Source organism: Anas platyrhynchos, chromosome 20 (assembly GCF_047663525.1).
Source record: "Anas platyrhynchos isolate ZD024472 breed Pekin duck chromosome 20, IASCAAS_PekinDuck_T2T, whole genome shotgun sequence".
NCBI lineage: Eukaryota > Metazoa > Chordata > Aves > Anseriformes > Anatidae > Anas > Anas platyrhynchos.
In genome coordinates this window covers 10,722,631-10,735,007 of record NC_092606.1, presented here as the reverse complement: position 1 = coordinate 10,735,007, position 12,377 = coordinate 10,722,631, and the positions used below count along the sequence as shown (strand labels likewise).

Genomic DNA, 12,377 nt, shown 5'->3' with positions numbered 1-12,377 from the left:
TCATGATCACTGCCCCCAGTGTTTCCTCACCTTCGTGTTCTCTGCCAGGTATCGACATCAATCACTGGAGTAAAGGATACTTTATACCTGTGCTACGGTTTCCAACAAAGTCTCTTGAAAGACTTCGTAATGCTAACCTTTGCTCATAGAAGAAAGCAAACATTTTAAAAGAGGGTCATTGGTTTCTTCTGGCCATGCTGGGAGTTGATTGCAAAATAAACTTTCATTTTAGAGCCCAGATTTTCAGGCTCTCATCCTAAGACCATCTGTACTCATGGTTTCACCCTGACAAAAGAAAAGAGGCACAAACTCAGACACTTCAGGTCATTTTAAAAGGATTTCCTTTATAAACAAGCTGTAGTTTCTTAGCAGGGAGAAAACAACTCTAGTTTTGTAAAGAAGTAGTTGTAAATTCCCCTGGCATTTTCCACAGTTAGAATTAGCGGTGTTGAATGAACCTGTCCTGAAAATAAAGCAAAAGCTGCCTTACTGAAATCGTGCCCTGGCAGCTGGGGGTGGGGATGCAGTGCCTCACCGCAGCACCCGCCTTTCTCACAGAGGTCTGATTGGGGGCGTGCTGGTGACACTGTCAAATAACACTGGTAGATCAGAGATATGAGGTGTGCAAACCAGCCTTGGTTGGTGGCAGTCCTTACTAGCTGGGGAATCATCTATTCATCAATCATCAATTGATCATCAATAATCATCAATCATCAATTGATCATCAATAATCATCAATCGCCGTCATCATCTTAGTGGGGTGCTGGGATGGCGATGGCTTGTCTCCAAAGGGTCATGTAAATGTTCCTGACTCAAATTCTAACACAGTAAGAGCTTTCTAGTGTGTGTGTGGTTTTGGGTAGGACTTCTTTGTGTGCGGTGTTATTTTGGGATGGAAAGGAGTATCACGCTTAATTACCTGCTCAAGGCTTGAGTAGCTGGTGAGGCAGGGGATGCAGGGGTGACAGCCTGCAGGGGAGTGGGAAGGTGGCGGGGAAAGCCGGTCTCTGCTGGGGACTGTGAAACAATCTCATCAGCCCCAAACCCTTGCTTTGTGCCCTGGGAGAAAAGAAGCTGCTTTTTGCCAAATGAGCTTTGTAGACATGACCCGGTGTGTTTAATAAACAGAATGTGCTAAAAATTCAAGGGCTGTTAGACGCTAGTAATTAATAGTTGTCCAGTGTGCATTAAGAGCCTGTTGATCTTCTGCCAGCTTGCCCTATTAAATATATGGGGTACAAGCTATGTAGTTAAACATGTAAGTGTTTTATAAATGCCTTTTTATAGTTGGCATTCAGAAAACTTTCCATGTTGGCAGCGTTTAAAAAAAAATGCAAAAAAGCTGTTTTTGCTTAAAGCAGCTTTGAGATGGTGAAGCAGTTTGAGAGTAGCATTTGAATCTTTGCTCTTGAAGCGGGCACAGCAGCATTTGGGCTAGGGTCTGTTCTTGTTGACTCTGGAGCTAGAATTTGTGTTTTAGCACTGCTCAAGTGGAGCTGCAGCCAGTGGGAATCTTTTGATGGTCTTCAGTAGGCCATTTGCTTCTAAAAAAGCAGCCGTTTCTTTCTGGAAAAAGTGCCCTTGTCTCTCTTTTCTCCTTTAAATACTGAATGTTATCTCCTAATGCCCTTGAAGATGGAAGGAGTGAGTGAGGCAGGTAACCTCAGTCCTCTCCATGGCTGACTTCCAGGGATGATGAAAGCAGTAGAGAAAAGAGATCAGCTGGTTATAAGACTGAGTTTCAAGAAGATGCATTGCTTGATGTTTTCTTGTCCAGACCTATATTGATCTAATAACGCTATTTTGAAAGGCACAGCAAATATATACTACTCTTCTTTGATTGCGTTATTCAGTAAGCCACAGTAGAATTGGTAGGGGAGAAGTAGAAAAACTTTTGTAGTGTATTTTGGGGAACAAACAGGAGAGGGCAGAGAGAACAAGGAGGTGAAAACACAAATTCTTTGGTTTTCTTAGTGCAGCCTTTAGACGTCTTTCTACCCCTGTTCGATACTAACCTGAGTGCAGCAAGGTTAGTGGGAAGTTCCTCTCACCAGGGAGAGGTCCATGCTCTTGTACAGGCTCTCCTTGGGTTGGAGTTGTCCAGGAATGAGCATGTTGCTTTGTGGGGTTTCACTTGCTGGTCTGGATTAGGTTCTTCCAGATAACTTACAGTGGCTGAGTAATATCCTCCCATGGCAACGAATAAAGGCACAAGAAGTTTCAGGTATCTTCCAGGCACTTGAATGGTCGATTCACCTGAGTATGCTTTTTGCATTTTTGAGGAAAGCAAAATGTGGGTACAGTGGGTGGTCTTCTCTGCATAGGCAAGGTCGGCTGCCTATCCCAGTTCAACACAGCTGTCCCTCAGAGTGACGATCAGTGTTTTTTGTCCCTGCAGTCAGTTTGATTCCTAAATTAACACTTAATTTTTCCCTTTGGGTGTCAGAAACTGGGTGGCAGGTCTCAGAAGTGATGAGAAGCCCCTACTGAGTAAATCTGGGAGACTAACTGGATGAATCTATGGCATACTGCAGAAGTCCCAGAACCTTTATGTGTTTTGAGTAGCCTGCTATCATCTGTTTTGTTACTAGTGTTAACCAAAGATTGGCTTAGAAGTAAATCCTTTCCTTCTTAGGGTAATAGTTTGCCTTTCCAGAATGGATCCATAAGAGTCTTAGGATCTTCCTTCTTAAGTGCTTTATGTAGCTGTGGTCAGAAGAGGAGGTAGAGCTGGTTTTTCTTTCTTTAAAAAGAGGTCTTTCTGGCTGCAGAGCGTCATTTTAACTTCTTAAAAACCTTTTACCAATGATTCAAAATACGTATGCTAATGTTTATACTAGACTACAAGGTCCATTCTTTCTGGAGAGGACCAGAGTCTGGGAGGAGAGGGGTAGAAGACTGGTGTTCAAAGGTCACATCTGAGAGTTGTTGGAAGCAGGATCTTGCAGATAATTTGCTCTTGTTTTTCAGTCTTATTAAACAATACCAGAGTCCCCAGGGTGATGGATGGCTTCGTACAAATTGCAATGAATAACTCAGTCTCCTTTTCCTTCAGACATCATACAAATCCAGTGGGCACAGAGTGGAGATGGAAGATGGACCAACCTGAAATGATCTTGCAGGAGGCTATTGAGAACCATCAGAATATGATTAAGCAGTTCAAAGGTAACCTTTCTTACTCTTGCCCATTAATGATACTTTGGGAAGATAATCAGCAGCACCACTTTCAAAGTTTAGATTAAAACATTTTGGTTACCTGCAGAATGCTGGTAAGGAGGCATAAGATTTATAATCTCGGAAAGATAGGCAAATAGGAAACTTTGTGGGTGTACTTATTACTTGTTTTTGGAAATGTTCTGTCTTGTTTTTGAACTTAGAACATGAGTCAGCTGTTGGGAATCTACTGCTGCCTTGAGGGAGTACAGTGGAGTTGCCTGTTGTGCATCCTGGCAGTGACATCCTTTCTTTGTGTGTACAGAGGCTTCTGCAGTGGCTGAAGCTAGCCCGCATGATGAGTGATGTTGATTCTTATACAAAAGTGAGGGCAGGTGGAAGGCAAAAGGAATCAATTTCTAAACTGAATAGGAAATATGCTGTCCAGCCATATTCCCCTGAGAGCATTTGTTACCTCTGAAACTTCCAGGCTGTATTTTCCTCACTTACAAGTGAGAGGTAGCATTCAGGATGATGATATTTATTAAGAATTATTCAGTATATTTGTGTGCAACTGAAGCTGCAGTTGTTAGGAAGTTTTGAAAATTACTGTATTTTGCTTCCAATATCAAATCTTCATGAGTTCATTCACTTGCTATATGTCTGTATATATAGAGATAGAAGGCTGTTAGTTTTGTTTTGTTTTTCCCCCAGATGTGTGTAATAAGCTTGGTCTTTTTGCCAAGGTCAGCGTTGTGTGCTCAGAGGACTGGCCAGCTTGGCAGGGCAGGTCTAGAACTCTGCTCTTCCTAATTGACAGCAGAGGCTGCGTGAGCAGCAGGAGTGAAATGAAGCGTCCATAAAACGTGCAAGATGAGCCTCAGTCTTGGCTGTCATTTTGGGAGCCCGTTTGTTTATGTTGGCTGTGCACAGAGAGAACCCAATGGATTAAAAAAGTGACAGGCAAAAAAAACTTGTGTCAGCGGAGGGGAGTTGCTCTGTCTCGCTCATTGGACTTATGTAATAGGCAGAAAAATAACTCAAGCTGGGGCCTCATGAGCTTTGTTTTACACATTCATGAAGTGGCTGGTTTGAATCATCTTGCAATCCCAGACCAACAGCTCCAGGGAAGCCAGCTCCCTGGGAGCTCCCGTTCTGAGCTGAGTGGATAGCAGCAAGAACAAGACCTGGCTGCACTCTGCCCCTTGCATGCAGCCCACTGGGTTGGGTTGCAGTTCTATTGCTCCTCAGGAGAAAAGTGACGGTGCTGTAGTGTAACAGGGGAAGAGGATGGTAGTTTGGTGGGGAGGTTTTCCTTACAGAAGAGCTAGTGAGAGGATTGGAGGCACAGCAGGAGTAGTTTGGTGTCAGTAGTGCATCTTCCTTCAGTTCGAGCAAAGCACAGCTCCTGGTGCTCGAGGCAGGGCAGGGTGTTAAGATGTGCAGGTCTCACATCCTAGCTTTGGTGGTGTTCCTTTTGTGCTGCAGCTAGGTGGGGAGAGTGCTTGGGAAGGGCAGAACACCTGCAGCAGTGCTGCCTGGCTGGCCCAGAGCCGTTGCAGGGTTTCATGGCAGCCTGTTAATTCAGCTGCTGGGATGCAGTGCCAGCACAGCAGGGGTTTGGGTACAGGTGGCTCATCTGAGTGAGGAGCCTGTAGGATGTCAGATTTCGTCTGGAATGCAGTAACAGTTAAAGCTATAAACAAAGCAGTATTCATGCTTAATACTTACAGCACTGAGCACTTCTCAGAATTCAGTCTATTCCGGATAGCCAGGCTATTAAATTAGTTGAAATGTGGCTGGGCAAGCTAAAGGGATCATGATCAATAGCTTGAAGTCTGGTTGGTGGCTGATAACAAGCAGGGTAATTCAGGTGTTGATCCAGGAGCCTGTGTTATACATCTCCATGAGCGGATGATGAGACTGAGTACACCCCCAGCAGCTTTGCAGGCAGTACTGATTTAGGGGGGGTGACAGGCGCACTGACCAGCAGAGCTGTACTTCAGCAGCACCTCAAGAGAGCTGCTCTTTGGGCTGATGGGGACACATGGAGCTCAGCAAGAAGCGGAAAGTTCTGTGAGGGTGTCATCGCCCTGTTGTCACTGCTGGGAGGAGACCCTCCTGCTATTGTAGATGAAGGGACAACAGAGTCAGGTTGCTGTTTGATAGATTCAGGCTGGACATAAGAATAAGCTTGCACAGGGAAGGTGGTGCAGCTCTCGGACAGGTCCTCAGAGAGGAGGAGAGACCGTCCAGCGTTGGAGGCTTTCAGGTCTTCTAAGCACATCTGTTACTGCCCCAGTAGTGTTGGCAGCTGTCCTCTCTGAGCAGGAGCCTGGCCCAGACACCTGTGGCAGTCCCTTCTGACCAGTAGTTCTGTGACTTGTGTTATACCTGTTAAAATCAAAAGTCCTGAAAGAAATTAAAAATATGTATCCTCTTTTATCAGGTAGGACCTGAGTTCAAAATCGTCACTCATGTTCACCTTGAAAAAAGCCACGTGCTGTTTCAGATGATGACTGGGTTTGCCTGCAGTTTGTGATGGAGCACAGGGTGCGTTTCTGTGTGAGTCAAGGGCAATTCCTGCATGCAGTGTTGGTGCACTGCAGTGTGATGGAAACGTTGCTCCTGTATGGCAGGACATGTGTTCTTGTTTGCATTACAAGAAGGTGAAAAGCAGCTTATTCTGCAGCTGTTTGAAAGCCCTGCCTTCTGAAAGCTAAGTACAGGAGTTGGTTTAAACCCAACTTCGAACTCTGGAGTAACCCTCTTCTCTCCATGATACACCTTGATGCATTCCCAGAAAGGGCTGGGAAGGAGGAAAGACTCAAGCATGACTTGGCAGCATCTGAAAGTATTCCCAGAGTGTTGAGAGGTCTGTAAAGACAGTCCAATTCTCTCTTCTGGAGCGTATTTTCCATTAAATAGATTCCCAAACGATGCCTGAAACTTGCACACGCTTCCTCAGCACAGTTATCCTTGACCTGGAACTGTGAGAGGAGAATGACTGGAGGGGGGGGAAAAAAAAAAAAGCTCTGGACTAGAACTGTGTTGCAAAGTGGAAAAAGAAAAAAGGGGGGGGGGGGGTTGTTACTGCAGAGTAATAGATGGTAATGTACTCCCTGTCTTGGGAGCCTAAGAGCAAGTGTTTTCAGGAGAAGAAAAACAGGAAAAAATTAAGACCAGTAGCTAGCTGTTACATTTTGTGAATTTTACACTGTTTCCCTGAGGTGCAGGTGAACAATGGCTAGAGTAGAACCATGTGAGAGCAAAATTGATTAGAAGTGTTGCCCTGAACCCAGGGGGAACCCACGGGGAACTCCCTGTGCGCCTGCCAGAGCTGTGCTCCCTCTGGGCTGGAGGTGGCTCAGGCAGAAGACACCACCGCTTCCAGCAAACCCAGCGGCGCAACACAAATACTGGGTTGGATTTTACGATGATTGATTTTAAGATAAATAGGTAATACGTGTATGTTTGAGCAGAGTGATGGACTAGATTGCTTTGTTGAAGAGGGAGAGAGTGTAGAGGGAAGATGGATTGCAGCTGGGCTCCGTGGGCTGCTCCAATGACACCGGTCAAGTTTCCAGCTGGGTGCTGTGCACATCTGCCAAGGAGTTGGAATGCTGATCCCAGTGTAGAGCAGAGAATTTGAGCTGCTGGAGAAGAAAAGCATGGGGAAAATGTCTTCGTCTTCGTGTCTCTTGAGTCTGGTAACGTTGCTCAGATAACATTTGAATAAATTTGTGCTCTTCGTAGTACCAGTACCACAGCTTTGCATTCTGGTACAGACCAGAGGGAGAGGAGAGTTATTGTGTTGCGTTGTTATCTGCACACATTGTAGTAAAAATAAGGTGTTCCCTGAAAGAACAAAAAATATTTGCAGACCCTCTCTCCTATAATGTATCCTAGAGGATAGCTCTTCATCCTGCAAGTCTTTCTGCATGCTTTTAAAGATACCTTCTTCCCTCTTTTAATGTTTCAATAGTGTGTACAGGTTTTGAAGACTAGAGATGTTAATTAATGTCACATAATTCTCTCTTAGAGTAACTTACGGAGACACATCTTCCTGATAGGGAGCTGAGGTGGGAAGGTGTGAAGCAGTTTATTTGATGGATACCTTTTCTAGGTGGTGACTAGTAAATCTCAGTGCCCTTGTGAAGGGCACGCACAGAATTGAAACATAATTCAAAAAATAAGAGTGGGTGTCTCTAATAGAGCCCTTGTTTAGCTTGGGGGAAAAATGAACAAATAAGCACATGACCTAAACTAGGAAATCCTGCTGGCTTACAGGGAGCAGTTTTGTGGGAATCACTCAAAACACAGGTCTTAAAATGAGATCTGGGAAGACCTGTGTGTCTTGATGTGTGCATGCATAAAATGTGTTCCTTGCCCCACAGGCAGTAGCACAGGTACTTGCAGAGGGATGCACGAAGCCGAAGCCAGCAGCCAGCCTGAACAGGGTGACGTGCCAGATGATGCTTTCCTTTCTGAAACTGAAGTGTGTCAGTAGGAGAGCAGCTGGAGTCAGCTTTTCAAAGGAGATCTGCAGCTCAGAGGTGGCTTGGCTGCACGCTCTGCTGAGATCTGAGCTGGAAGCTGTGCACCGCTCTTGCAGAGGCATCTCAAGCTCCTGTGGCTCCCAGCTCCTGCACCTGTGTGGGACTTGCCGCATGCCATGCGGCATCTGCCCGAGCTCTGCCTTTGTTGAAGTCCATTGCTGGCTGAAGACAGAAGGGGGCTCATCTGCAGGGACAGAGGCTGAGCACTGGAGTGGTAGGGCAGCCACACGTACAGCAGCATTCATGTACTCCTTGGAGTACCCACTAATCCTGTTTAGTTTACTCCTGTCTAGCTCGTGATTTATGTGGTCAAATGATCGCATATAAAACCTCTACTCTCCTCTGGAGTGTATTTACTGTATGCCAGGTTTGATGTAAACCATTTTGAGAAAGTTACTCTCGAACTTCGTGATGTTGGAACTTTCTTCTGTCTGCTTATAAAGCTGGCAGTGTAATTACTGTAGTCCAATTGCAAGATACTGAGAGAGAAATTAATTCCCAAAATGACCTAAAGTAGCTTTAGGAAAACAAAAGTTAAGTCCTTTAATCTCTGTGTGTGGTTGAGATGCTCCTTTCTTTTCAAATAAAGTTCTCATTTAGCGCTGTCAAGTTTCTGCAGAGTAACCATTAGTCCTGTCACCTATTCAGGACAGAGCCTGGCTGGTTTAAAATGCACTAAGCTTCACTCTGATCACAAACCAGCTTTTCTATGTGAGGCTGAAGCGATATCCACGAACACCTCTTTTTATCTTGGCTTTGCAGCATAGCATGTAATTTTCTGTACTGCTTGAGCTCCAGCGTCTAGGCAACGGGAGGTGAGCTGAGGACCTGGTTTCAAACTTAAGTCTTTGTTTTTTGAAACAGACCAACCCCCAATCTGAAACCTCAGATATTATTCAAGTACATCAAGGCACATCAAGGAAATGTGAAGTGACACATTTGGAACAAAAGCTTGTTTGTAGTCAGATGGCTTCATACGGGGTGCTGAGCACTTAGTCAGATACGGATGGGCAGGAGCAGTGCTCACCTCTCTCCTGCCCTCCTGTGGGTGCAGTAAATGTGACTCGGGTCAGTTAAACCTGCAGATGGTATTTTCACGTGGATGCTGCAGTTGAGTTCCTCGCTTTTCTGTCTTTGTTCTGGAACTCGTCTTACTATTCAAGACAGTGTCATGTGTTGAGGTTTCTTTTGAGCACGTCCTCTGTTGGGTTGCATTGCACGTGGTGGCTGATGCTGATTCAGACCTGGTGGTTGTGGCTCTGCTCGAAGGAGCCAGGCCCACCTCACTGAGGAGTTTGTTCTTGTGGGGCTGGAACACAGTCTGTGGTTAGCATTGGAGAGAAACAGAACCTATTTGTTTTTTAAATGCCAACTTGAAGTGGAATTGAACTTGCTCTTGTGCTTGTCTCAGCATTCAGGCAGCATCACTGAAGTCTTAGCAAGGGAAAGTTTGACTTAAACATTACTAAGAAGAATCACTTGCAATAGTTAACTGTGCACACAAAGCCCTGAATTTTGTATGCCTGACCATACACTGCTTTCTGGGTTCCTGCAGAGCTGTCTTGGTGGTCTCTGTGGCTTGGTGTTCTCTCTGGTTCAGGAAGGCTCTAGCTGGTTTTACTTGGTGACAGGGTATATTTTAGATATGGGTGCATGGTTCAGGGAGAGGTTATATGCAACTTATGTCGGTTCTCCGTCTTTTTTGCAGGAGTGGCAGGAGTAAAAGCAGATCGTTTTGAGGAAGCAATGACAGCAAAGCACTGCGCGCTGTCACTGGTGGGAGAGCCCATCATGTACCCGGAGATCAACCGCTTCCTGAAGCTCCTGCACCAGCACAATATCTCCAGCTTCCTCGTTACAAACGCACAGTTTCCAGATGAGATTAGGTAAGGGCTGGACGAAATAACTCTGTTCCAAGGCATTTCAGTGCTGACCTGTGTTGTAATGCCATTTTATCATTTGTCCAAGTCAGCTCTGCACGAGTGCTGACAATAAAAAAGAAAAGCTTACTTGGCACCTCTTCGATTTTAGCCTTAATCTCCCTGTGTTTCTTCATCTTTCTCTCTCCCAGCTTGATTTTTTCTTTTTTATATCTCTTAAAGTGTGATCACTTCTTGAAGTGAAGAGAATGTAATATCGTATCTCCTGGAGGTGTGAGGGAAGGAGAGCAGCAAGTGAGCTGTGTCTTGTGCTTGGGGATGCAGATACCTGGCGTGAGTGTTTGACAGCTCGAGCAGGCCAAACGCAAATTGTCTGTCTGGTTTGTCTGCTTCCCTTGCAGTCTGACATCTGCTCTGACTGCCTTATAAACAGACGTAACAGCTCAAACCCAAGGTCTGTACAGGTCAGCCTCTGCAGCAGGACCCAGAGCGCAGTGTAAGAGCACGAGAGAAGCACAGCAATACGTTAACCTCATCTGCAGAAGCAGGAGCAGTAGTTACTATCTCCCTCTCAGAGGGACTTGTGCTAAACATTCACACAACAATTCAAGAGCTCCAACAGAGTTTTTACAAATATGACGCATTGCTGATTCAGATGTCTTTTAGTAACCAGGCCATGTTTAATAAAAATAAGGAATATAGCAAGGAAACAGTTAGTGCCCTTGCTCTGCACAGTAGTGTGAGCTGCAAGGTGGCTGGGAACTGATTTGAACACCATCAGCTAACAATGCTGACAAAGTCCATCCCTGGAGTTAGTTGAGCAAGTTAGCGCAGCTGTATGCGGGGTGGTTCTGGTATGTTGCTCAGCTTATTTCAGTTCAATGCCTTTCCATATTAGTGCTTTCTGAGAGAGCTTCCTTTTTACTTCCTTTTCATGGTCTGAATATGGCAGTGAGGGGGGAAGGGCATGCAATTTTTGAGTGAGTAATTATACACTACAAAGGCATTCCAAATGATTGAATAATTGTGTAATCAAGTTACTTTAAGTCATGTATTATGTGCCTGATAGACAGAAATTGCTCCTTCCTAAAAATAGCATTTTAAAAGGAGAGCATACTATATTTTGCAGCTGATCTCTTAGGATCTGCTGAATGTTGTTAAAAAGAAACAAAAAAGTGATAGAATGCTAGTCTTGCTGTTGTTAAAAGTTGCAACTGATCTTTGGTTAATGACTTGCATAATACAAGAACTAAAGTGTGCACCAAGTTCATTTTTCTATTGTCAGAAGAGGGGAGCTGTAGTCTAAAAGTTGGTCCTGAAACAGGCAGCATGACCTCTGGCATTCAGCACGCAAACTCAGAGCACGCCTGGGGTGTTCCCTGGCTTTGGGGGGACCCAGTGGGTCTCCAGCGTGGTGCTGCCTGTGCCTTCCTCTTCCTTTGTGTTTGGGCTGCAGCTTCATCTGCTTCCAGACAAACACTTTTTCATAAAGCAGAAGCGATTTCGTTGGTGTGAGCTCATTGAACGGCTACCTGGCTCTTGTCCTCTTTTATTGTTCCTGATTATTGCCTGTGAACAAGAACCCTCACATCTATGTCTGCATTTATGAACATCAATAATAGTGAGCAGATGCTCATTATTGCTCACAGAAATGAGCATTTCCTTATTATATTGTTGTTTCTGGGTTTTTGTATCATTAAGCAAGTTGCGTTGTTTTTCTTGCTTGTAAAACTACCCCATGGCTGGTGGTCTGAAGTCAGTTTACTGCTACACAACTTAGCTGTGATTTCTGCATGAGTTCATCTTACACATAGTAAATGCCATGAATTTCAGTTTGGCCTCCTGGATAGGATCTCAGCTGTCTTCAGTTGTGGTAGTTTGCAAACTATAACCCAAAATTAAGGAGAAACTTTCAAAAACCTATCTTAGTAGTGTGCAACTAAATTTCCTGTTAATTATGAAATCTGGGTGTGTTCAGGGAAGATTGGTTTGTGCTGTTTCTCCCTGGTGATGGGTGTACCCCTGGATTCCCTTTTACCTTGTCCCCCATTTGGCGAGAGCGTGCAGGAAGTCATGCTGGTTCCTGGCCATGGCAGAGCTCTGTGGGCAGTTCTGGTTTGCAACAATTTGGGGCAGAAATCCCTTGCTGGCATCTCTTAAGGAGAGAGAGAGAGATTAAGGAGTTACCTTAAGGAGTTAGCTTTCTCCAGGGCTGAGTCTGCTGCCTCTTGCCTGTCCTTGGGATTCATTCAGATGCCTAGAAGAGATGATTTTCTCAGCTCGTGTTTTAAAAAACCACTTGCTCCATCTTCACTGGGGTCTCCTAATTAGGCAAATGTAGCTTTAAGGAAAGACAAGAAGTATTTTGGCTATGTTCATTGTATTTGAATACTTCAGTCCACTCATGGCTAGAACATTTGGTCATTTCTGGAGCTTGTGGCTTTGGGCTGGCAGTCCAGACAAGCTTAATTGCAAAACAGTTTTTTTAACCGAAAATGTTGTATTTGCTCTGGGCTGTTTCATTCTTTTGTCTAAATACGTACTGAGAAAGTATGTTTACATAGGTTGAGTGTTCATGTCGAGTAATTGGATTTTCTGGCTGCTAACAGCTCTGCTAGGTCTTGTTCTGGACAGTTCTTGTCATCCTGTCACCTCTGGGGAGAGTGAGACACTTTGGTGTATTTTTAGGTGGCGTTATTTGGCAGCTGAACAATAGCTTCTAATTTGTTCTCATCTTCTAAAGGACCAAATCAATCTGGGACTATAGTCTGCTCATTAACAGCCT

The 12,377-nt window shown here is 44.7% G+C and overlaps 1 protein-coding gene across 5 annotated transcripts in view; it reads left to right on the top strand.

Annotated features, from left to right (window-relative positions):
* TYW1B (tRNA-yW synthesizing protein 1 homolog B) overlaps positions 1 to 12,377 on the top strand; it is a 109,135-nt gene that overhangs the window by 45,706 nt on the left and 51,052 nt on the right. For all 5 annotated transcript variants that reach the window (XM_072026179.1, XM_027445999.3, XM_072026182.1 and 2 more), the window contains 2 exons: positions 3,056 to 3,165; positions 9,421 to 9,598. In XM_072026179.1, coding sequence (XP_071882280.1) covers positions 3,056 to 3,165; positions 9,421 to 9,598 — 288 coding nt within the window. The remainder of the gene's footprint in view (positions 1 to 3,055; positions 3,166 to 9,420; positions 9,599 to 12,377) is intronic.